Raw genomic sequence first — 24594 nt, 5'->3', positions numbered from 1 at the left:
GCTCAGGTCATGATCTCAGGGTCCTGGGATCGAGTCCCGCATTGGCCTCTCTGCTCAGCAGGGAGCCTGCTTCCCTCTCTCTCTCTCTCTCTCTGCCTGCCTCTCCATCTACTTGTGATCTCTCTCTGTCAAATAAATAAATAAAATCTTTAAAAAAAAAAAAAAAAGAAACTTCCTAGAAGTAAAGGCCATTCAGTTCTATAAATGGGTGTCCAGCAGCTATGATGGGCATGGCATTGGTCAATCCCCAGATGCATCCTTTGGGTGCAGGACAATGGAGTTGATTTCATGATAGCAGAGTCAGGGAATATGCTTGGCCACTCCCAGAGATCTGTGATTAAGGGACCAGTGATAGTCCAGAGGGCAGCCTATCTGGCCCAGGTCCCAGAGCTGTCAGCAGATGTCGATGGCTGTCCAATCCACAGAGGACATAGGGATGGGAGGGACAGTTCATAGGGCAGTTGGCAAAACTGGTCAGAGTCTGGATCTCAGAAACTCTTTAAAGGATGAACTGGAGCGAGCTGTCACAAGATGAAATCTGAGAGGGATGGATCCAGAAAACCACCTCACAACATATGGGATGGAGGCTTAGCAACAGCACAGCTGAAAAGGATTTGGGAGTTTCAGTTGACTGTAAGCTCCATCTGAGTTAAGAGTGTGACTGTTGCCAAGAAAGTTCTCAGGCTTTATCGGAGAAGGGTAGGCAACACCTCGCGCCGCACACATTTCCGTGGAGTGTGCTTTTGAAGTAGGGCGCTCGCAGACTGGGAAACATCCAAAGGGAAGTCCTGTGAATGGACTTGAAACCTGGCTGCGAGGAACAGTCAGAGGAAGGATCCATGGAGGGGCAACATGACAACCAAGGGCATGCAGGGAGCAGCACAAAATTCACCCATATTGGAAAACTTGTCACATGGCTGAGGAAAGGATCCTACTTTCAGAGCGTTTCGGCTGTGGGTCTCTGCTCAGTGTAACAATGAGTGCGAGTGCAAGTGGCCACTCGGATTATCTGAAAGCAGGTGGCTTTTGGGGGGCAGTGAGATCTTTGTGTTCAAGCTTGAGCAGGATGACTTGGGGTGAGAGCATGAAATGAAGAGTTGGCCCAGGTGAACTTTTTAATTTTGAAGCTTTCCAGGAACCCTGGGAGGAGGGCCCTCTGTGTCCCGTTAGGGTATATGTGGATCCTTTGAAAATATGGCAAGATTGACCAGAGGCTCATCAACCCTTCTATCATCCTGGGATGTTCTGCCATGTCCACCCCAGATGACAGGGCAGCTATGTTCATCTTTGAACTAGAGGTCAAGTTCTCAGAAAACGAAGGAGATTAACTTCGTATAAAGGGGGAAGGCTGAATGATAAGGGTGGCCAGGGTTCACTTTCCCTGATAGGAGATAAAATCTTTCACCTCTTGTATCCATGAGGGTAAAATTCATTGGACCCCAGTGTTACAAGGCTGCATCCACCTGCCCTGATCCTTGACCTGCTCTTTGGGGGCTGTGGTATTCTAGAAACCCCTTAGTGGAGTTCCTTCTCTTAAGCTTCTGCATGTGGGGTCATCTGGAAGTCAGCTGGGGTGAAGTTGGAGAGGAGCCAGCCCCAGCACAGGAATAGGGAAATCTCCCTGTCCTTGGATGCCCAGCCCCCTGGTCTAACCCTGACCACATTTCCCTGTTACAGCAAGAAACTTCGACCTGCAGAAGTCTGAGGCCATGCTCCGGAAGGTAAGCTCCATTTAGATATAGCCCACTGTTGTCTCGGTTCCCACCCATCAGAATCACACTGGGGTTGGACTATCTTTGCCCCCCCTGCCCACCTGATCACAGCTTCTGGCTCATATGGCCAATCTGAATATTAGCTGGCCACTGTTGCAGCCTTATCCCTTTGGGACAAAGTACATTCCCTTCCCTGAAACAGAGCTTTCATACTTCTGGCCCAGCTAAGAATTACAATTTGTTCTGCCCAGATCTCCGAAACAGGCAGTGCCTTCTTTTCCAGTCCCACCACTTGCCTTCTCATGATGTACCTGGGACACAGTGTCACCTATTGCTAGATGCCTATAAGGGGTTCTACTACCCCTGCCTTTTTTTTTTTTTTTTAAAGCCCTACCTCTATGTTTGTAGCACGTGGAGTTCCGAAAGCAAAAGGACATTGACAACATCACGAGCTGGCAGCCTCCCGAGGTGAGGACGAATGATCTTGCCCCAAACCTGTGTTAGTTAGGTCTGCTGCACCCACAGTCTGTGTCCCGAAGGCCGTCGGACTGGGGCCCTCAAGAGGAAAGGTTTGACGATGCCCGGTGAGCCCAAATGGTTCCCAGAGTGGGTATCCATTGGCACCCAGGGGGAAAGGCTGTGGAGGGAGAGCCTGATGAACCCATGGGAAGGCCCCGGGATGCAGGCCCCTGGGCCTGCTGACTGGGGGCCTGGTCTGTGTCTTTGCCCAGGTGGTCCAGCAGTATCTGTCAGGGGGCATGTGTGGCTATGACCTGGATGGCTGTCCCATCTGGTACGATATCATTGGTCCTCTGGATGCCAAGGGGCTGCTCCTCTCAGCCACCAAACAGGACTTGCTCAAGACTAAGATGCGGGACTGCGAGCGGCTCCTGCAGGAGTGTGCGTGCCAGACCAAAAAGGTGAGTGGTCTTAGCGTGGTGGAGAGTGAGTTCACCACCGTGGGGCTGTTCCAGCAGAAGCAGGCATATCACACGGGGATTTAAGCACAGGTTCTGGGCTGAGACACGGACGTTTGGATTTCATGGACGAGTGAAATCTCCAAGTTTTAGGGACAGACCCATGTTGCCAGATTCATACTTTTTTTTCCAAGTAAGGACTTAAAAAGAAAATGTACTGGCTGCTATTGTCTGGTTAACCCCCAAATCTTAGGAATGGCATAGTCTCAGAATGAAGGGCTGTCCTTTAAATCGGAGATATGTAGTTAACTAAATAACATACTATACTGTCATCGCATTTCTCATTCATCCAGGCACTGGTAAGATCTCTGTCATGGCCCAGCCTCTTCTCGGACAAGTATCCGGGCACCGCTGGTTGCAGATGAACTGAGAGTCTGTGCTTCTCTAATTCTGTATTCGAAAAAGAGAGGACAGGTGATTCCCTCCCCAAGAAAAAGGCTAAAGAGAGAGCTGGATCTTCTCTCCTGCCTTTCTCTTGAGCTTGCGTAAGGATCCAGCAAAATGATGTCATAGGTTTGGGAACATTTCAACACTGTCGTTCACGAACATGCACTGAGAGCCTAGCGTGTCCAGAGACCCTATAGGCTGCGGATGCAGAGAAGTGTTTGATGGGCACCCTTCAGGGCTTAGGTTGGACGAGGCCCCACGGACTGAGCCCTACCAGGTGCTATTCACAGAAGAAGAGGGAGGCCACCAGGTCAGACTGCAGAACAGAAGAGACCTCAGATATAACCTAGATCCACCCAGTTGTTTACTGGATGAGAACAGGACAGCTAGGCAGGAAGAGTGACTAACCTTGGTCACAATTCTGGCCTTGGGGCTGCTTATCTCAATTTGGAAAACCCTAGATATGGCCCTGCCCAGATCTGGTCACCCTATGGGCACATCAGCAAATCAGCTTCCTGCCCTGAACTGGGGTAGGATTCTGCAGGGTAGCAACCTGCTGTGACTTTCTCCTCTCTGTCCCCTGCAGATGGGGAAGAAGGTGGAGACCGTCACCCTGATTTATGACTGCGAGGGGCTTGGCCTCAAGCATCTCTGGAAGCCTGCGGTAGAGGCCTATGGGGAGGTGAGAGGCAGAGCTGGGGGGTGCGGTTGGGAGGAGGAGAGAAAGCAGAGGGGAGTGGGCCCCTCTGCTAGGAGGTCCTGTCTGGCCTGGGAGAGGCAGGGTGTGCTGGACTGAGTGATTTTGTTTCCGCAGTTCCTCTGCATGTTTGAGGAAAATTACCCTGAAACGCTGAAGCGTCTTTTCGTTGTTAAAGGTAAGTTGGGAACTACCTGTGATGAAGTCAAATGGGAAAGAAGGGCCCCAAATGTTCCTGGGACAGATTCGGGAGAGTGGAATGGGGTGAACCAGAGAAAGGGATCCGAGGGCCCCTGACATAGGCAGACAGATTTATGATTCACAAAGCTTTTTGGATTTATTGCCTCCTTGGAACCACTCAGAGTGGTGACACAGGAAGACTAGACCTGCTGTCCAGACAGGGAAGCCAGAAGTCAAAGAGGTGCCCGTGCCAAACCTCCCACCCTGGGCTGACCCGACACAGGGCTGTGGAGGACACTGTCAGGGACAGAGTGGGCCTTGCTCCGGGTCTCACAACACCTGGTCTCTCTTCCAGCCCCCAAGCTGTTTCCTGTGGCCTACAACCTCATCAAACCCTTCCTGAGTGAGGACACCCGCAAGAAGATCATGGTCCTGGGGGGTGAGTAGCTCAGACTCTTCTCAGTGCCACCAGTTGGCCCTTGACCCAAACTGGGCATAGCTTTAGAGGTGGTTAGGGTGAAGGTTTCCTCTGCTGATGGTAGCAGTAGGATCCAGGAGCAAGTGGGGGCCACGGAGGTCATAGGAGCAGAGAGGTTGCTTCCAATTAGGGGAACCTAGGAGTGGCTTCCTTTGATGGACACTTACCCTGGGTCAGCCCTGGACTAGGTGACAAAGATGTATCAGAGTCCCCTGAGGAGCTCCTGGCCCTTGTGGGGAAGGGGAGTCGCACCCTGGGTGCGTGGGTGGGAACACGGACCAGGAGCACTCAGCCCTCCCAACCCAGACACCTAGGCGGGACCAGATGCTGACCTCAGCTGAGTGTTGTGGCATGAGAAAGAGGCAGTCTGATGAAGCCAGGCAGGAAGCCACCAGGCAGAAAGAATAGCACTGAGCGAAGGCCTTGTGCACCGCGGCTCAGGCAGTCTTGGAGAGCGCATGGCGAGAGGGGAGGTGCAGCTGGAGAGGCTGCCTGGAGCCAGGCACAGAGAATCCAGGGCACCGTGCTGAGAAGCTGGGACACAGTTCCACAGGTTGTTGGGAACCAGAGAAGAGTTCTGAAATGGGGACGTTGCAGGGAAGGACCAGGATCAGACTTTTTTTAAATTTTTTTAAGAATTTATTTATTTGCCAGAGAGAGGGAGAGAAAGAGAGAGAGCACAAGCAGGCAGAGTGGCAGGCAGAGGCAGAGAGAGAGAAGCAGGCACCCGGCTGAGCAAGAAGCCCAATGTGGGACTCGATCCCAGCACCCTGGGATCATGACTTGGGCCGAAGGCAGCGACTTAACCAACTGAGCCACCCAGGGGTCCCTAGGATCAGACTTTAAATGGAGACCTATATGACTGGCATGCCTGTGAAGGACAGGTACCAGTTTGTACGCTGTGGTCATCGTCCGCACAAGAGCTGTTGCAAACCCAAGCCGGGTGGTGGCGGTAGGGCTAAAGAGGAAAGGAGGGATTTGGGACTCAGTTAGGAAGTAAAACAACAGAACCCCAAGATCGACTGGGCATAGGGAGGGAGGAAGAGGAATCCAGAATGACTTTCTGGTGGCTGGTGTGAGTGACTGAGTGTTGCAATGACTCTGGTGTGTTTAGTTCAGCCAGCGGACATAACCTTGATGTTGAGTCTGGGGAGTCTGTGAGATGCACAGAGACTGGGGATACGTGAGTCTGAAGCTGAGGTGAGGACTCTGGTTTGGAAATTTGGGAGTTAGCAGTTATAGGCAGCAGCTAAGAACTTGAGAGTAAAGACTGCCCACGGAAGAGGGAACCCTGGGGACTGAGTTCAAGGGCAGGCACGGCAAGAGGAGCCCACCAGGGAGAAGAAGGAGTGATTGATGAGCTTGGCAGGGCCACACTTGACACAGGTTGGATATGCAGGGGAGCTGAGAGGACATCAAGGCACAAGGAGAAGCCAGCAAGGAAGGCAAGGAAGATGCATAGGAATCAAGCCAGCCAGGAACAGAGAGGAGCTGAGTTTTGCCAGAGCATTAGGACGAATTGGTAGGAAGGAAAGGCCAGAGAGGTAGACTGGCATTGGCTTGTGTCAGGCCAGGTGCTGCCTATGGAGTTGACCTTGGGGGTAGGTAATAGGGATTCTAAAGGTTTCTGGATGTTCACCGCTAGGTGACACATGGAAAGTGGAGATCTTTCCGATGCATATCAGTGAGCCCCGGGAGTGGCGTGAAGCATTCTGGAAAGTTCAGAACTTCTGGGTTCTGGTCCTGACTCTGGCAACAACAAGTTCTGCTTCCTGTTGCCTCAGTTACTCTCTCTGTAAGATGGGAAGGGCCCCTCTGGCCTTACTCCAACTCTCCAGCTGAGCTGGGGGAAGACATACAAAATCTGAGCAAAAGGCTCCAATGATTTTTGGCTTTGCTGCGGCTACCGCCCACCATGAGCAGGAGACGGCTGGGTTTCCTGGCAGCAGACTGTTCTCCCGCCCACACCTAAAAACCCTTTCAACCAAGCCTGCCTCAGGCTCAGAAGATACCAGATCTTCAAGAGAAGATGGAAAACATTCACGCTGGGCTGGTCAGGGGAGCTTAGGAAGCACAGATTACATGCCCCCCAAGACCACAGAAGCTGTTTTCCAACAGTTTCCAACAGTTCTAACAGTATGGTCTCAGGACCCTAGAAATCAAAGGGCTGGGTGACCCTGGGCAGCCTCTATGAGGCTTCCAGCCAGTCCCCACAGCCGAGGACCCTGGGTCTGTACTCCATGACTGCCTATTTATGGTCTATAGAGTCGGCACAGAAAGGTTTCCAGTATCAAAATATTGTGCTTGGCTGATACTGGTTTAAGAATTTGGAGTGGTGAAATGGTTCTCAGCATTGGTGGCACTAGAGTCAAACTCTCCTAGTCAGGAAAGGGCTTGGTTATTTAAAAAAAAAAGAAAAAAAGAGCCGAGTCACCAGCAGCTAGACAGCCTGAAAAACAGCAGAAGTGAAGTTGTGGCTGGGGTAAAGCCAAGGGAGCCCCATTTAACGGGCCACTCGACAGTGGTACAGCCGGTAAGTCACGACTGAGCACGATTACGTGTAGGTGAAAGCAGGGGATGAGACATGTGGTTGGACCCTCCTGGAATTCGGTCTAAGCAGGAAAGATCAGGTTGATTCAGGCCTTTCTGCCTGCTGCACATGCTGTTCCATCCTGGTGGGATGCCCTTCCCTCTTTTCTTTGTTCCTTCTGATTGCACACCAGATATTTGTACCCTGTGCCTGGGAGTGAGCGTACATTCTCATACAGGCAGGGAGTTAATAGTTTACGGCATCCTCTCAAGTAGTTAGTTCCCTTCACTCCCCCCGCCCCGCAGCCTCGTGGGGCAGGTAGAACCAGGCTCAGCACAGAGTGATATTACTTAAGGTTGCTCAATGGGTCAGAGGCAATGGAGACAGACTCCAGGGGTTCTGATTCTTAGTCCAGGGAAAGGGCAGCCCTCTGGGTGATGCTGCCTCCTGAACCCCCCAGCAAAGCTGTGTGCACATCACAGGCTCCTAATGTCAGTGTTTTCTGTGCTGGAGCAGACAGGTTTTTCCTGCCCGTTTTGTGTTGACCGCCAGGGCTGTGAAGCAATCCTGCCTAGTGGTGATCCTTTTTTCCCTCCTTCCTTCCCCCTGCTGCCAGCAAACTGGAAGGAGGTTTTACTGAAATATATCAGCCCTGACCAGCTACCTGTGGAGTATGGGGGCACCATGACTGATCCTGATGGAAACCCCAAGTGCAAGTCCAAGGTATGGGCTGTGTAGTCCCCTGAAGAACCCAGAAGGGCTAGGGATCACCAGGGAAGCCTGGCTCAAATGCACATTCCAGTTCACTGTGTGCCCTGCTTCTAGATCAACTATGGGGGCGACATCCCCAAGAAGTATTATGTGCGAGATCAGGTGAAACAGCAGTATGAACACAGTGTGCAGATTTCTCGTGGCTCCTCCCACCAAGTGGAGTATGAGATCCTCTTCCCTGGCTGTGTCCTCAGGTAGTACTCTGGACCCTGACAGGCAACCTGTGCCTTTCAGCCCTAGGGTGCCAGTGGTTGGGCTGGGGTGGGAGAAGCCTTGGGGGCAGGACCCACAGAGAGTGCGCACTGAGACACAATCAGGTCTGAATGGGCGGATGTCCCTGGCAGGTGGCAGTTCACGTCAGAAGGTTCGGACATCGGTTTTGGGATTTTCCTGAAGACCAAGATGGGGGAGCGGCAGCGGGCAGGCGAGATGACAGAGGTCCTTTCCAATCAGAGGTACAATGCCCACCTGGTGCCTGAGGATGGGACCCTCACCTGCAGCAATCCTGGCATCTGTAAGTCTCCCTCTCTTGGCTTAAAGCCCCTGCCCTAGCTGTCAGCCTCTGGGGTCCCTCTCGCTCCATGGATTTAGGCTGTCAGACTCTGAGAACTAGATGTGGGGCTCCATGAGCTCAACACTCTCCTTACACAAATGAGGGAACGAACCTAGGGTAGATCTCTGACCTAACACTTCCAGGTCGAGGTGAGTCATGGTCCTAGGTGATAACAAGGGTCCAGAACACCTGCTCTCTGTTCCAAGTTTAACTGGATCTGTGACTGTGACCAAACATTTCTGGAGAATGCTCCTTCTGCAGATGTCAGAGAGGAAGAACCACCTGGGTGGGGGCAGGGATCCGAGGTGACCAGAATGCTGAAAAGCCCAGTCCCGACCCCTCTGAGCTTATCTCCACCTTGATCAAAAACTGGGTACAGGACACGAACAGGAAGTTTAGCCAGGAGGAATAAGAAGAATGGCAAATAGCCCCCCCCCTTTTTTTTTTTTTGCAAACAGGCATTTGAAAGTGTTTTACATCCCTCCACTTTGTAGTATCAATTAAAATTCCCTTTCAGGGGTGCCTGGGTGGCTCAGTGGGTTAAAGCCTCTGCCTTCAGCTCAGGTCATGATCCTGGGGTCCTGGGATCGAGCCCCGCATAGGGCTCTCTGCTCAGCGGGAAGCCTGCTTCCTCCCTTCCTCCTCTCTCTCTGCCTGCTTTTCTGCCTACTTGTGATCTCTGTCAAGTAAATAAAATCTTTAAAAAAAAAAATAAAATTCCCTTTCAGCAATTCTACTTGCAGAAATTTATCCTACAGAAATGTTCACACAAAGACACAAAAATAGAGGTACAAGGATGCTCTTAGCAGCCTGGGCAACTGGCAATAAACCAAATGACCTTTAAAAGGTCTTGTTAAATGAATTATGGTACATGGGTACATGAAATACATTATACTCATTCAGGAGAATAAATTGACATGTAAAGGGTCTAATACATGTCAAAAAAAATGAAACATAACATATGGTATACACTCACCTTGTTTTTTTGTTTTCTTTTTTTTAAGTATATACATTGAAAAGAATTCTGAGGAATGTATGCTAGCTGTAATGGTGATTATCTCTGGGATGGTAGGATGCTTCTAGAGGGCTCTACTCTTTTCACTAGTTCTGCAACTAGCTTATTTTACAATGACCATGTACTATATTTGTAAGCAGAAAAAGCACATACACACACACAAAAAGCCCTTCAAATCTCCAGTTTCCTTTCTATCAGAGCCAATGTGCCAGGCATGGAAAATCAATGAGAGCAAGGGCTTTTTCATCGAGCTGACTTGGATTTGCCTACTGATTAGTTCTTAGGCAGGTGACTTAGTCTCCCCGAGCTTCAGTTTCCTGATTGCTACAATGGGGATCAAATTCTCCACCTCATGGGGATACATAATGATTAAATGGGCAGCACTTAGCATAATGCCTGGTGTGCAGCAAGCACTCAACACACTGTAGACATCATTATCCTTAGGGCAAGACCTGTGCGGGGAGAAGGGCCATCCTGGAGACGGTTCTGGAGATGGGAGAGAAGCCCTGTGCCCTGTTTCTAGGGGCACAGATGTCTCTCATACCATCACCCCAACCTCCGATGCTGTGTACTTCCCCACCTGCCAGGCAACCTTCCGTCTCAACCACCCCTTCCTCACAGATGCTCTGTGGTATGGCTCCCTGGGGAGGAATATTCTTGTTAGTGAACAAGCAGCCAGGTCCTTGGAGGAGAAGGCGTATTATTGTATGCTTCAACAAGAACAAGGCCTGGCACACTAGCCCAGCTACTATTACCCACGGCACATATTTTATAAAGAAGTTTGAATTTTTTAAAGGCTTTGCCCATTTTTTTCTAAAGATTTTATCTATGTATTTGACAGAGAGAGAGTACACAAGCAGGGGAAGCAGCAGGCAGAGGGAGGGGGAGAAGCAGGCTCCCCAAGGAGCAAGGAGCCCAATGCTTGATTCCAGGACACTGGGCTCATGACCTGAGCCAAAGGCACATGCCCAACCGAAACATCCAGGTGCCCCGAAGCTTGATTTCTTTTTTTTCTTTTTTTTTTAGATTTTATTTAGTTACTTGAGAGAAAGAGGGAGTAAGAGCACAAGTAGGGGTTGGTGTGGGGGAGAGGCAGAGGGAGAAGGGACAAGAAGACTCCCCGCCGAGTAGGGAGCCTGATGTGGAACTCAATCCCAGAACCCCAGGATCATGACCTGAGCTGAAGGCAGATGCTTAATTGACTGAGCCACCCAGGTGTCCCTAAGCTTGATTTTTTTTTTTTTCCCTTAATGGACAGGGAAGCTGAGGTATAGAGAAGGAATGTTATCTCTCCCACAAAGCAGTTCATGTACACACCAGAAGACGGAAGACATGAGGGAATCCTAAAGTCCTGGTCCAGATCTCTAGGCAATAGTCTATCCTAGAGATGATCAGGTCTGTCCCTGATGTGACAGACAAGAGAGTAGAGTCCTGGACCAGGAAAGTAATTTACCTGAGATCACGCAGCCAGGAGCAGGGCCCAGCCCATTTTCCAGCATTGCCCATGACTGTCTGTAGTATCTGAAGGAGGCAGCCTGAGAAAGGACCAGGATACCTTACACCATAATCAGGCTTAGGTTTGCAAACCCCAAATTTATTTTAGCTCTTCTTGGTTACATTCCCAGTTGGAACATTTATCTGCATGCAGGGCCTTGACTGGCTGCTTCTTATCCATTCCAAGGTGGATTAAAGACAGGTTGCAGCACCCTTGTCCCCTTTCCAGGTGTAAAAACAATGAGGTGGGATCAGCTGTTGCCTGGAGCCATGGCTCAGGTTAAACCTGAGCCCAGAGAGAACCCAGTGTTAGGTTACAAGCTCACCTGTGGGAAGGCAGTGCTCTTGAAGAACCAGGCGACTCCCTGCAAAGTAGAACATAATCACCCAGTGGAGAAATTAAAACTCTGAGCCAGCCTCCAATGGCAAGAGCACATTAATCCTCCCCAGGCTGGTCTGGTCCTTGACCAAGTGTGCTTAAAGTAGGGAGAAGGATAAACAAAGTCTGAATTGATTTCACTTATTTTCTCTATAGTAATGTTTCCTGGGGGCCTGAGTGTAGAATACTCTATTAGGAAAGAAGATTCAGCAGAAAAGATCTGGACTTTGTCCACCAGGAGTGCATGAGGTGGAACAGGCAGCCTCAAACACTGGGTGAAGGCTCCATCGTACTTCCAGGCCGTGCTGAGGGCAAGAGAGCCCAGACAGGCTCCAGGAGGCCTGGATTTGAGCCCAGCTGTGCCACCAACTCTCTAAATAATTAGCTTTTGCTTTCTTTCTCCTTAAAATGAGAAGAGTAGGCTAGAGCAGGAGGTCTTCTTTATTTATGTACTTATTTTAAGTAGGCTCCGTGCCCAGTATGGAGCTTGAACTCACAACCCTGAGATTAAGAGTCAAAACCTCCAAGTGCCTGGGTGGCTCAGTCCTTAGGTGTCTGCCTTCAGCTCGGGTCATGATCCCAGGGTCCTGGGATCGAGCCCTGAGTCAGGCTCCTTGCCTGTCGGGGAGGCTGCTTCTCCCTCTCCCATTCCCCCTACTTCTGTCCCTGTTCTTACTGTCTCTCACTCTGCCAAATAAATGGAATCGTAAAAATAAAAAAAAAGAGAGTCGTACATTCTAGCAACTGAGCCAGCCAGGCACTTCTAGAGCAGGAAGTCTTAATCTGGGGTTTGTAGACTCCCTTAAAGACCAAACACCTGTCTTTTATAACATATAGCATTTAATATCCCTCTTACTATTCTGAAATGAAATTCATGGATAACATAACCCACCTAAACACATAATTTAAAAAGCATTATCATCTTCCATCAGGAGAAATAAAAGGAAGCTGCTTTAGAATATATATTTGTTTCCATATATAAATGAGAGGAGATGGTCACAGCCATTTGCCGCCACTCTTCAGAATGGTGCCTTTCCCATTGGGAAACCCTGCCCCCAAGAGTCCATGATGGGCTCCAAGGGATCTAAAGTTGGGTGTGTTCATCAGATTCTCGAGGGGGTCAGTTCCCCAACAAAAGTTGAGGAGCCCTAGCCTAGAGGATCTCTCGGGGCAGGCTCTATAGGTCTGTCAGCATATTAGTGTCAAAATGAACCACGCAATTCATGAACTCTACTTCCCTTAGGCCTTGACCTCTGAACAGCCCCTTCCTTGTTTCTGAGAGCAGAATATGCAAAGCAGAGCCATCTCGACCCTGGTGCTTGATCCAAGGAGCTCAGACCTCTCCTCCAGCATGACCGATTCTGGTCGCTGGGACTCTGTCATCTAGGGCACTGAGGAAGTGTCCCTCTTTCCAGAGGGACTATTGGCTCTGAAAGGCCTCTGGTGCAGAGAAAATTGATGAGTAATACTTTACACGATGAAGGTGTGGGTGTTATGTCTACCCAATGTCTAAACTATGCATTTTATCTAGGGGTAAGAAAGGAGCAAGGTTAAATCTCAGGATTAAATACACTTTTGGGGGGCGGGGGGGCTTGTTTTAATTTTTTTTTCTCCCCTGGGAAAAGTGAGAGAAGACCAGGATAGGGAAAGGGCAGAGCCAGTGTTTCTATTCTCACACTCTGTTCTCTTGAAGGGCTGTTTGACTGAAAGGGAACAACTTCTCAAAAAGGGTTAGATTAAAAGCAGTCTGTTTTTTGGCCAAGGCTTCAAAGCCTTCTCTGCCAACTCCATGCCCGTTTTGAGGTTTCCGAATCTTTTAGGATTACAAACGGGTGCAGGGCACATCTTGGTCCGTTTATCTTTCTGTGGGATAAATTCCTGGCTCAAAAACTCTGGGTATTTTACCTTCACCAGAACCTGAACGGGGCTCGCCTTTCTGGGGCCCAAAACAGGCAGTGATGCCGGTCAGAGGGAAATTCCAGCTCCATCACTTTCTCACTGTGTGAAACAGTGCCCTCCTTTTTTTATGCTATAAAGCAGGACTAATGCTGAGTTATTCTGAGCAATAATATAATAGTATATATAGATTACCAACCCAGGGCTGAGACACCTCTGTAGCCATTGTTGCCATTACTACTATCGTGACAATTGCTGCTGTTCAAGTTCAAGTCCTAACTCTTCCGAAAAGCCTTTAACAGGGCCCCCTCCTTCCAAACTGTGACAGACGTGGCTGTCTCACTCATCTGGCACTCAGCATGTTCTGTTTTTTTATTTTTCTTTCTGTGAATATCTTGTCCACCCAGCTTGACTTAAGTTTCAGAAGGTGAGGGACCACTGCTTATGTCACCTTTATCCTCATTACGTACCACTTATGTCACTTTTATCCTCATTACGTACCACACTGTCTCGTTCAATCAACAAAGATCGCTGTCCTTTGTAGAATTGCCTGAATGTCTGGTTTTCTGCCTCCCCTCAGATGTCCTGCGGTTTGACAACACCTACAGCTTCATTCATGCCAAGAAGGTCAGCTTCACTGTGGAGGTCCTGCTTCCGGACAAGGCCTCAGAAGAGAAGATGAAACAGCTGGGGGCAGTCACCCCGAAGTAATGCCTCTTCCCACAGCAGGCGTGGCTCCCTCCGTGTCTCCCTGTCAGTTTCTGTCCCTTGTAGCAGTCATTTTCCCAGTACCCAGATGCCCAAAAAAGCTGGGCTACAAGAAAGATCTTGGGCTGGATTTGGGGAACTTTCATTTCAGAATTAGGAAGAGGGAGAGAAGCAGGACAGGGTCTCCTTCCTCTCAAATTACTCAGGGGTCCCCAGGGGCTGGGCACCATGATAGGATCTACCATCCTATAAGCTGTGCCAACATCACCTGTCCAGTGACAGTTGAGACAGGAAGGAGTGGGGGGCGGGGGGAGATGTGGGTGGCAGCAGGGCAGAAATTAGAAAATGGGGGGAGAGATCTGCTAACACTTCAGGGAAGCCAGCTGTAGGGGAGGAACTTGCTCCCAAATTGAAAATGTTAAGTCTAGATCATTATGAGGAGTAGCAAGGTAGCAGTTTGCTAGAATTATGGTGGGGGTCAAAGGCTCTTCTAAACTTTCTGTCTCCAAGGCTGGGACCTTTTGGCTTTTCCCACAAGTTTTCAGGGATGGCCTGAGTCAGTATAGATCTTCCCACTCAGGGGCAGACAGAGAGGCCACCTTGAAACTTGGGACCCACCGGCTGTCTCTTTAATTACTGATTGTCAGTGACTCAGAGCTTCTCAGGACAGCAATTTTGTACCCAGCCACTGTCCTGCAATGCAAACAAAGCACAGGAAAATTACTTCCAGGAATCCCAGTTCCAGGATGGGGCCGGGAGGCTAAGGGTGGGAGTGAATCCTGAAGCTTCCAACCCCGCCCCCCTCTTTTCAGTGCTGTCAGCCTCTCATCAAGTAACTCTCCATTTGAGCACCCCACACAAAAATGACAAGTGGGATCAAGACAGTAGATCTCAGTGAGAGCCTTTCTAGTCTTGAGTCTCCCACGGTGCCGGTCAGCCGGCTTCCTGACTGACCTCAACAAAGCTTTGGCAGTCCCGTCTCTGTGGGAGGCATACGGCGGGTGCATTGGGTTCCTGGTGTCTGGCAGGGAGGCTGCCCGGACAGTGGGCCAAAGGCCGGCCCGGCATGTGGGGGCAGCCACAAATAGCCTCCCAGGCCTCCAGCCCCGCCGTCCACACTGACAAGCAGGGATGGCCAAGGAGGCCCTCAGCGACCACGGATTGGAGGGCACGGACCCAGCGGGCAACCACAGCACAGAACCCAACGCCCCGCCCCGCAAACGAACAATGGAGAGCGCCCCCTCCATCCCCGGGCCCCAGCAGGAACTCCTTTCCCTCCGAAAGCTAGCCACCCCCGCCCCGGCCCAGCGTGGGGAGATGGTCTGGGGAAGCCGAGGGAGGAGAAGGGGGCAGGGCTGGAGCTGACCGGAGCGGCCTGAGGCTGCGCCGGCATCAGCTACTCCGCTTAGGAGGCATCATCCTGACCTCGGTTTACAGAGCTCTCTTAGGAAAATTAACCAATGAATAAAGCAACGTTCAGTGCACAGGGAGTGGAAGTCAATGCCCACCACCTCCCTCCCAGAAGCCCCTCACTCAGGCAAGATCCATGCCTCAGTAGCGGACCACATAGTCACCAAGAGCTGGGGCGCATGCGCAGAAGCCCCTCACTGCTCCCCTCTAGCACGCTTTCCCATGAGGCCCAAGGACCAGCTTGCTTCCCGATGGGTCCACGTGATGGAATATCTTCCGCCATCTTTGTTAAGGGCACCATGGGGCCTCCTGGCTGCCTTCATGGTCTGGGCGGAGGCCCCGCCCTGCCTGGTTTCTGGATACGTGCCCGAAGGTTCTAGCGCGTGGATTTGTGCGGGTCTGGGGAGAAAGTGCAGCGCCTGCGGTGGGCACAGAGTGGGAGGGAAGCGGACGAAAGACGCTCACGTGGTGCTAGGGACCGTCTCCTAATTCCGCGCCAGCACTACCGGTGTTTCCCGGGCTGGAGAGCGCTTTTGGTCCCGAGCCCAGCTTCCTGCGAGGTCTCTGCTGACCCGGCTCCCCTATACGACCATACAATGACAGAGACGCCCAGGGCTGAAAATGGAGTCATTAATATTGAACTAATGGTCTTATTTCCCTCATCTTTATTTGATAATAATCAAAAGCCAATTCTTTAATAAGTGCCTACTGGGTACCATGCCTCAACCCTGTGCTTACGGCCCTGGGTTGTTGCAGAGGTTCAAGGAAATAATACGTGCAAAGCGCTTAGAAGAGAACCTTAACAAGTGAGCGCTCAGTAAATATGGGCTACTAGTAGGTTTTACAGACATGGCTAATAGGTGGCACAACTGGGATTTGAACCCAGGACCCCCTGTCTACTTCTTCGCTGCTTGATACCTCCAAAATCCAAAGGATTCACAGTTTTAGTGAAGGGCACTCATTGCTCACGTGAGAATACTGAGGTCCAGCTGGGGAAGAGTTTCTTAGTAATCACTACAACCCAAGACCACTCTTTCTGTTTTGTTCACTTCCATGATATCTTTCTTCCCCAGTCTCTTCGTTCGTTCGTTCATTCATTCATTCATTTAACCATTCGAGGTCCTGCCCCAGAGTATCTTGGTCTGGGGGTTATGCTGATCCAGTTAGACCTCAGAGCTTGGTATATGAACATAGCACCTGGCAGGGAGAGTCCAAATATCCACCTCACCAGGCTGCTGCTCACTGTTCACTCCCCCAGCCTCATTCACTCAGCTCAACTTGAGAGCACAGCACCTGGAGCCACGACCTGGATTCAAATGCCAGCTTCACCACTTAGCTGTATGACCTGGAAAAGTGACCCTTTGCGTGTGTGTGTGCCTTTATTTCCTCGTCTGTAAAATAGGGGTCCCGGGTTGGTGGGTGGCTTTTAGGAGGCAATCTGTCTAGAGTCTTTAGCCAATGGTCTGGCCAGTAGTAAACTTAAAAATGATTTTTTTTAAAGATTTTATTTATTTATTTGACAGACAGAGATCACAAGTAGGCAGAGAGAGAGGAAGGGAAGCAGGCTCCCTGCCGAGCAGAGAGCCCGACTCGGGGGGCTCGATCCCAGGACCCTGGGATCATGACCCGAGCTGAAGGCAGAGGCTTTAACCCACTGAGCCACCCAGGCGCCCCAATAAATGATTTCTTATCATTAATCTTTGCAACTGTCCCAGGACTGAACACGGCGTTCCCCATTTAATAAATTAATAAAACGAAGCTCAGAGTACAGTGTGTTGTTGCCTGAGGTTACACAGCTATAAAGTGCAACTAGGAAGTGTAGCATGTCTCATTTGAACCCCAGTCTCTTTGGCTCCAAGACTACAGTCAGTCGTGGGAAAGGACTGCGCCAACCACTCAACCCCAGAGAAAACGTGAAGCGTGTTAATCTGTAAAACCCAAGCCTGGGAGAGGGGCTTCAGTGCGCGGGGTAATTTGCAGACGCTCCCTGCTGGCGGGGACCGCAAGACCTGTCCTTCAGCCCGGGACCTTCAGCCCGTCCCGCCGCGGCGGACTGGAGCGGTAGTGGAAGCTGAGGTGGTAACGGCAGCAGGACCGGCCGCAGTGGCTCCTGCGGAGGCGGAACGCCATGTCCAAACCGCTCCCGCGGGGCGCCGAGCGCGACCTTTTCCGGGACACGTGGGTGCGGTACCTAGGTGAGTGGGGTGGCGAGGGACACGGCGACTCCCCTACCATGTGGCTGGAGAGACAGGGGTCGCCAGGCGCTGGTCAGTGCCCTGGAGAAGGTGGAAGGGTCGTAGTTCTCATTCTGCATGGGCCAGAGACTGGGTCAGAGAGGCCTGGGGACTTGCCCAAGGTCACACAGCTCAGGTCGGCCCAGCTCTGCGCTCAGGGTCTCTGCTGGCCAGTCTCCCAGGTGTGAACGTTCCAGCCCGGCTGGGAGGAACGGGGTGAGTGGGCTGCCCTCTCTGGTATGTCTGGGCCTTGACTTTGGAGTCGGTATTTGGACTCTCATACTGGCTCTATTTGATGCTCGGTTTTCTTTGGGGCATATGGAGATAAACGGTGCCTCTCTCATTGGGCTGGTAGTTGGAAGGGTAGAATAAGGTGGCGCAGGGTGAGTGCCACATTAGCGGACCTGCTGTTAGTCTCTGCATTAGGCACATGCTTCTAGAACCCAGACTGGGAAGGCAAGGGAATGATAATTGTGACTGTACTCAGCTCTCCCACAGTGGCCCTAGAGTGGAGGTGGATTTCATGGTTGCCTTTTTAAAGACTGGGAAACAGAAGCTCAGAGAAATAAAATCACTTATCTAAGGTCACTCAGCTACCGTTTAGCAAGCTGGATTTAGAATTAGTGTCCCCTTGTGGAGCAGCCTGTCCCCCCTCCCCACCACTGGAATTATTCTTATTTTTGATGTTTTAGAGAGAGAGGGAAGGGGCTGAAGGAGAGGGAGAGGGAGAATCGTGGGGCTCTATCTCATAACCCTGGGATGTGACTTAAGCCAAAATCAAGAGTCAGAAGCTTAATGGACTGAGCCAGCCAGGCGACACCCCCCCCCCGCCCCCACCACCATCGAAGTGAAATGTCTTCTCCCCAACAGGCTATGCCAATGAGGTGGGAGAGGCATTCCGCTCCCTGGTGCCCACAGCTGTGGTGTGGCTGAGCTATGGTGTGTCCAGCTCCTATGTGCTGGCCGATGCCATTGATAAGGGCAAGAAGGCGGGAGCCGTGAGTGTTGGCTTGCCCCTCCACCCCCCACCCTAGTCCACTCCCTTTGTGCTTCCGTCCACAGCCAGTGTTTGCTACAATGCCTGGTGGGACAGTTCAATCCTTACTATCTTGCCTGTTGCAATCCATACCCCAGTCCTGTTTGTAGGGTAGTGTGCCCTGCCCCCAGCCCTGCATGTGCTCTAACCTGTACCCCAGTTCTGGTTGTGGATGAGTTCACGCTCAGCCCTGAATTGGTACAGTCCAGAACCTGACACTAGTGTGGTTCTGTCCCCACCCCCACTCCCCACTGGCCACTTACCTCCCCTGGTCCAGCCTTATGCCCCTTGTCCACAGGGTTTCCCACCTTTGCTCCTGCTGAATTAATTCTCTCTTCTCCCTACCAGGTACCATGCCCTGAAGCGGGCCGTAGCACCAGGGTGACCGTGGCTGTGGTGGACACTTTTGTGTGGCAGGCTCTGGCCTCTGTAGCTATCCCAGGCTTCACTATCAACCGTGTGTGTGCTGCCTCTCTCTACATCCTAGGCACCACCACCCGCTGGCCTCTGTCTGTCCGCAAGTGGACCACCACTGCACTGGGGCTTCTGGTCATCCCTGTCATCATCCACCCCATTGACAGGTGGGTGCCCCTTCCAGCCTCAGGGATCCTCTGAGAGACGTGGGGTGTTCCCACTTTGCACAGGACAAGAGCAGCACGGGCAGGGCTGGCAGAACAGGCTTCAGAGGCAGAAAGGACGGTCTGTGCCTGTGTTCTGGCAGGCACTTAAGCAGTAAAGGTACGGGCGGAGCCTTGAGGGTATAGGACACAGGACCAGTAAATTCTAGAAAGAAACCCTAGTGTTACAGAACAATCAGAGGCAGGCAGGATCAGGTGCACATTGGAGGGGATGGGTTTGGGGAGATTTTGGTGACAGAAGCCTGACGGAAACTAGGTTAAGGAAAATAAGAATGATTTGTTTCATGAAACTGAGAAGTCCAGAGTTAATGCCGCTTTCAGGCATGGCTGGTTTGAAGCATCCAAATGGGGTCATTGGGGTCTTGGTCTCCCCATCCTGCTGTGCCCTTCTTCCCACCATCCCATGTTGGCTTCACTCGCTTTCCCCATGTGGGAGCAGAGATGGCCTCCAGCAGCTTCTAGCCTCCTCCCCACCAGCTTAGCAAGCCCCATAGGAAGCTTCTCGTAGTTGACCAAAAAAGTCCCAAGGAAGGTTGTCATTGGTCTGTTCTGGACTGAGTGCCCACCCTGAGCCAAGTTCTCTTTTCTGATTGGCCACCCTTGGGTCACATGCCTGCTCTTAGAACCAGAGAACAAGGCCAACTCAACCAGACCAATGTAGAATGGGAGGAGCAGGCCTTTCCCAAGGGACCACAGCTGACCCAAGGGCCCTAAGTGAGCCTTTTACCCTCTCTGTGCCTCAGTTTCCCCAACTGAATAAAGAAAAGGGTGATGTCTGCCACCTGGATGGCACTCATGTCCTTTGTCTAGGAGTCCCTTTCCTAGCCCTGACCTCCTACCTCCCATTCCCCCCTCTATCTCCCAGGGCTCACTTGCTCATTCCTGTCCACCACAGGTCAGTGGACTTCCTCCTGGACTCCAGCCTGCGCAAGCTCTACCCCTCAGTGGAGAAGCCCAGCTCCTCCTGACCCCACCTGGGTACCTGGCCTGTGGGTTGGCCCACTCCCTGCTCTGGTCCAGCTTCTTCCTCCTGCCAGGGAATCTGGATGCCTGGCTCCCTGGGGTCTGAGGCCCTGGCATCTGGGCATGTTTGAGCCAGATGGAGACTGAGAGACAAAGGCCTCAAGGAGCAGCAGCTGCGGTGACTCACAGAAAGGGAGACCTGACCCCCATCTGCTTCCATGGAATCCATGATACTGACGGCGAGCAGACCTGTCTTTTGATAGGAAGGTAACCTCCTCCCATGGAGGATAAGCAGACAGAAGCCCAGAAAGGGCAAGGAATATAGATAGCCAAGATCGCTTAGCAAGCTGGGGACTCAGGAATCCCGGTGGCTCGGCCCCGTGGCAATGTGGCTGGACTGAAGAGCAGCAGACACGCAGAGAAATGCAGGGGGTGCCGTCGTGGGCACCCTGAGGACTGATTCTCTAGCTGGCCCACCCCTGGTACAGGACCTGCTCGGGCCTAGCTGGAAGGCAGGACAGCCCCTGGCCCAATAAATCCTCAAGAAGTTGAGTTTTCTTATCCTTTTCTCCTGTGGATGAGCAGGGGTGTGGTGGTGGGGAGCAGGCCCAGGGGCCCTCAGAGGTAGAGGCTGACTTCTCCAGTCACACGTGGCTCATAGTATGTCAGGTACCCCTCACCCACTGATGCTCCCCTGCAGATTCAGGGATCCCACCTTCGGTGCTGCCATCCTCCCTTGGGCATTGACTTCTTTGCAAGCCTGCTAAAGCACTGACACCTTTGAAAGGGTTACCACCTGAGCCTGAAGGTGTCTGAGGTGAAAACAGCCCCCTTATGAGTATCACTTGAGATTCCCAGGAGGAGACTCAGGAGCCTTGGAGAAAAGGGAGTGACCCAGGAGGCTGTCCCTGGGAGCATTGAAGGGGGCATTCCTCCTTGATGCTGGGCCAGGCCCATTTTTGGCTGCTAACAACTTGGAGGGGTAGAGAGATGGGCAGCCTGGGTGCACACTTGGGGGCTGACCCCCTGCACCTGGCTAGGGACTTACAGGGGCCAAGGGACCGGGCAGGATTGCTGGTGCGACAGGATGAGGGCTCAGGTGGTGGCTCGTGCTCTGGGGATGTCTAGCTACAGGGTGCATCTGAAGGCCGGGGGTCTCTGACGGTGGGCCTTTCTTTGCTGCTCTTCTCATCCCACAGCCACTGGGTTCCTTTCCCTGCCCCCCCTTGACCTCTGCCCTGTCTCCCACGGCTACCTTAAATGCTCTGAGTCCCCTTCTTGGCGCCTCTCCAGTCCTGCACCTCCCTATCTCCCCACCGGGGTCGACCCACACCTGCATCCCTGTGACATCTGGGCTCTGCCACCAGTTCCTTGCTCACTTAGTCTCTACCTTGGTCACTGACGTCATGGTGTAAACATGTTCTTTTCTTGCCTCACGACAAGTAACTTCATTTTCTCTCAACTTTCAGTATCAGTGAGCAGAAACCGGGTCAGAAGGTTAGAGGTATGTAGAAGGTGGCTGGGTGGCTGGCTTCAAGCCTTCTGGTGGGGTATTTTTGTCTTCCCTTTGTCTCTGGGAAGTCCACTGAGAAGGTTTCCCACCAGATGATCTGGTCCTCTGAACTGAGTCAGGCTTCTGGCTCTAGGGGGTGCAGAGATGAGGAAGGGAGTCCTTTTCCAAAACCTGGGCCCTTTTTGGGGTCCCCTTCATAGTGGGAGACACGGGGTCCCAGGCTCAGGGGCCCCTTGGCAAATCCCAGCAGAACCTGGTTCTGGCTTCTTCCTTCCTCCCTTTTCTCACTTGGCCCCCATTCATGGCCTGCCAGGGTGAACCCCGAAACCTCAGGGAAGTTAGCTGTGAGCTCTCTCACCCCATCACTGGAAGCCACTCATCGCCCTGAGCCTCCTCATCCTGAAGAAGGATAACTGCTGTCCACTGCATATGGACAATCAATGCTACCCCCTTCGTTATCTGGCAGCTTCTCTTTTTCTGTGATGACCACATGTGATTCTCCCAAGAACCATATGTAGTACCCCAATATTTATAGCATTGTCCCCAATAGCCAAACTGTGGAAAAAGCGCAGACATCCATTGACAGATGACTGGATAAATAAAGAAGATGTGGTATATACACATAGAATGTAACTCAGCCATCAAAAAAATGGAAATCTTACCATTTGCAACAGTGTAGATGGAACTAGAGGGTATTATGCTAAGCAAAATAAGTCAATCAAAGGAAAGACAATGATAGGATTTCACTCATGTGGAATTTAAGAAAGCAAAGAGGATCATAGGGGAAGGAAGGGAAAAATAAGACCAAATCAGAGAGGGAGACAAATCATAAGAGACTTTTTTTTTTTTTAAAGATTTTATTTATTTATTTGACAGAGATCACAAGTAGGCAGAGAGGCAGACAGAGAGAGAGAGGAGGAAGCAGGCTCCCCGCGGAGCAGAGAGCCTGATGTGGGGCTCAGTCCCAGGACCGTGGGATCATGACCTGAACTGAAGGCAGAGGCTTTAACCCACTGAGCCACCCAGGCGCCCCTCGTAAGAGACTCTTAATCGTAGGAAGCAAACAGGGTTGCTGGAGGGGAGAGGGGTAGAGGGACGGGGTAAGTGGGTAATGGGCATTAAGGAGGGCGTTTGATGGAATGAACACTGGGTGTTATATATGACTGATTAATCACTAAATTCTACCTCTGAAACTAATATTACATGAATATACTGTATGTTAATTTAAATTTTAAAAAAGAACCCCATGCAGTAGACGAGATCAGCCCCGTTTTAGAGATGGGAATACTCATCTCTACAGGCTTGAGGTCACACAGGTACAAGTGAACCCCATGTTCCCACACTCTCTCCATGTTAACAACACAGTCTGGCTGGTGGAAGCTGTCACCCAGCCCCCTCACACCAATGACAGGGACTCTGCTCATGGTGATGTTGATGTCCATCCTAAGCATGCATTTTCACCCACGGCCACTGGCTCAGGACACAGCCTTGCAGGCATGTTTTAGCTCCAGATCTAGGCAGTGGGGTCGAAGGAGTGCCCAGTGCCTACTGGAGTTTCCCAAGAAAGAGATGCTCACCAACGACTCTACCACTCATGGTTTTTCTGAGGTGGGGCTGGGGGAAATTAGTTCTCCAAGAGCAGGAGCTGGTGTTGGGTCTCCTGTGAGGTGAAGCCCCCAGGAGTGAGCAGGCCCCATGCCTGCCACCTGAGGACGTTGGCAGGAGCGGTGGGGTGGTGGGCAAACCTGTGGCTTGCCTGGGGGCACTGGAATCAGGGTGCTTTTCCCTTTGCTCCTTTAATGCTTGCTCAGGGGCCCAGCAGTCCCCTAGCCAGAAGTGGGGCCTCTTCTGGATGCCTGAGACCTGGCCCATCTGGAGGCTTACTTTGCAAAACCTCTTACTGTGGGCCAATGAGCAGGGTGTAAGAGGGGTTCACAGGGGCCAGAACCGAGATCCTTACCTTTTTAGGAATTCTTTTAAACATAGCCATTATTTAAATTAAATAATGCAGGGGGGGGGGGGGGGGGTTTGCGGCCCCTGGGTGGCTCCTTCGGTTAAGTATCTGCCTTTGGCTGAGGTCATGATTCCTGAGTCTGGGATGGAGCGGGGAACCTGCTTTCCCCTGCCCCTCCCCCTGCTTATCTGTGCGCTCTCTCCCTCCCTCCCTCTCTCTCTCAAATAAATCTTTAAAAGAAACACAAAAACACACTAAATTCGCAAATAGCAAATCATGTTGTACACTGAAACTAATGTCATGTCAATTACTATCTCAAAAAGACAAGCCAACAAAACAAAACCCAAGCAAGCAAAAAAGAACAGGTAACACTGAAAGCTTCTTGATGATTTTAGCAGGCTTCACTATGATCTGCACTCCTGAGGTTACTTGCATTTCTTGCATCTGTTTGGTGGCTATACTTTGTTAGAGTTACTGCACATTGCTTCCCAACTCCATTTAGTGACCTCTCGGTAGCCTGCAATAGGTCATGAGGGGATTATGTATCGGATGGAGATCAACAGATCATCGTCCCCCAGCCTGGGGAGTGAGAGTGAGAGGTTAAACGTTTACCAGCCCACCATTGCTCTGGCCCTCCTGGCGGGGGGGAGGCTCACAGCACCCTCCCCATGGTGCAGACCCACATCTAGGATCAGAGAGGGCAAGTGACTTGGCAGAAGCCTCACAGCCTGCAGGGTCAGGGATTAAGACTCAGCCCTGCTCTGCTCTTTCTCCTCCCAAACAGGCAGGGAGAAGGGAAGGTGGTCTCAGCTGCAGCTCCTGCTTGTCTAGAACCTTCACTCCAGCTTTCCGCCTTCAGCTGCTACCCCAGCACCCGATCCTCGGGCTCAGGCCCTTCTCTCTCTTCCCTGGGTGTTCCCTTTCACTCATGTAGCTTCTGGCCCCAATCCTCCGCCACCACATGTCCTATCTGTCCCCTCCAGGCTTGGATGAGGGCAGCAGCCTCTGGCTTGTCTCCCCCGGACCCTGCCCCCAGCTTTTCTGTCTAGCCAACCACTTCTTAAAATGT

General features: G+C 51.6%; 2 protein-coding genes across 3 annotated transcripts in view; both read left to right on the top strand.

Moving 5' to 3' along the window:
* Positions 1 to 15037, top strand: part of LOC111160017 (SEC14-like protein 2) — a 20537-nt gene extending 5500 nt beyond the window's left edge. Inside the window, exons 3-12 of one of the 2 annotated variants that reach the window (XM_022522783.1) lie at positions 1678 to 1721; positions 2121 to 2180; positions 2444 to 2632; positions 3663 to 3758; positions 3891 to 3951; positions 4309 to 4392; positions 7578 to 7684; positions 7787 to 7926; positions 8077 to 8246; positions 13650 to 15037. In XM_022522783.1, coding sequence (XP_022378491.1) covers positions 1678 to 1721; positions 2121 to 2180; positions 2444 to 2632; positions 3663 to 3758; positions 3891 to 3951; positions 4309 to 4392; positions 7578 to 7684; positions 7787 to 7926; positions 8077 to 8246; positions 13650 to 13780 — 1082 coding nt within the window. In that variant the 3' untranslated portion in view covers positions 13781 to 15037. The remainder of the gene's footprint in view (positions 1 to 1677; positions 1722 to 2120; positions 2181 to 2443; positions 2633 to 3662; positions 3759 to 3890; positions 3952 to 4308; positions 4393 to 7577; positions 7685 to 7786; positions 7927 to 8076; positions 8247 to 13649) is intronic. The other variant, XM_022522784.1, reaches the window with a different exon arrangement.
* Positions 15038 to 17217: 2180 nt separating this feature from the next.
* LOC111160067 (mitochondrial fission process 1) lies at positions 17218 to 20605 on the top strand. The gene is made up of 4 exons (XM_022522877.1): positions 17218 to 17382; positions 18292 to 18419; positions 18806 to 19038; positions 19991 to 20605. The coding sequence occupies exons 1-4, from the start codon at positions 17316 to 17318 to the stop codon at positions 20061 to 20063; spliced, it is 501 nt and encodes a 166-aa protein (XP_022378585.1). The 5' UTR covers positions 17218 to 17315; the 3' UTR covers positions 20064 to 20605.
* The last annotated feature ends 3989 nt before the right edge of the window (positions 20606 to 24594 follow it).

Source organism: Enhydra lutris, unplaced genomic scaffold, assembly GCF_002288905.1.
Source record: "Enhydra lutris kenyoni isolate GAN:26980312 unplaced genomic scaffold, ASM228890v2 scaffoldscaffold73, whole genome shotgun sequence".
In the NCBI taxonomy this organism is placed as follows: Eukaryota; Metazoa; Chordata; class Mammalia; order Carnivora; family Mustelidae; genus Enhydra; species Enhydra lutris.
The sequence above is the reverse complement of the archived record's forward strand: the minus strand, read 5'-3'. Positions and strand labels throughout refer to the sequence as shown.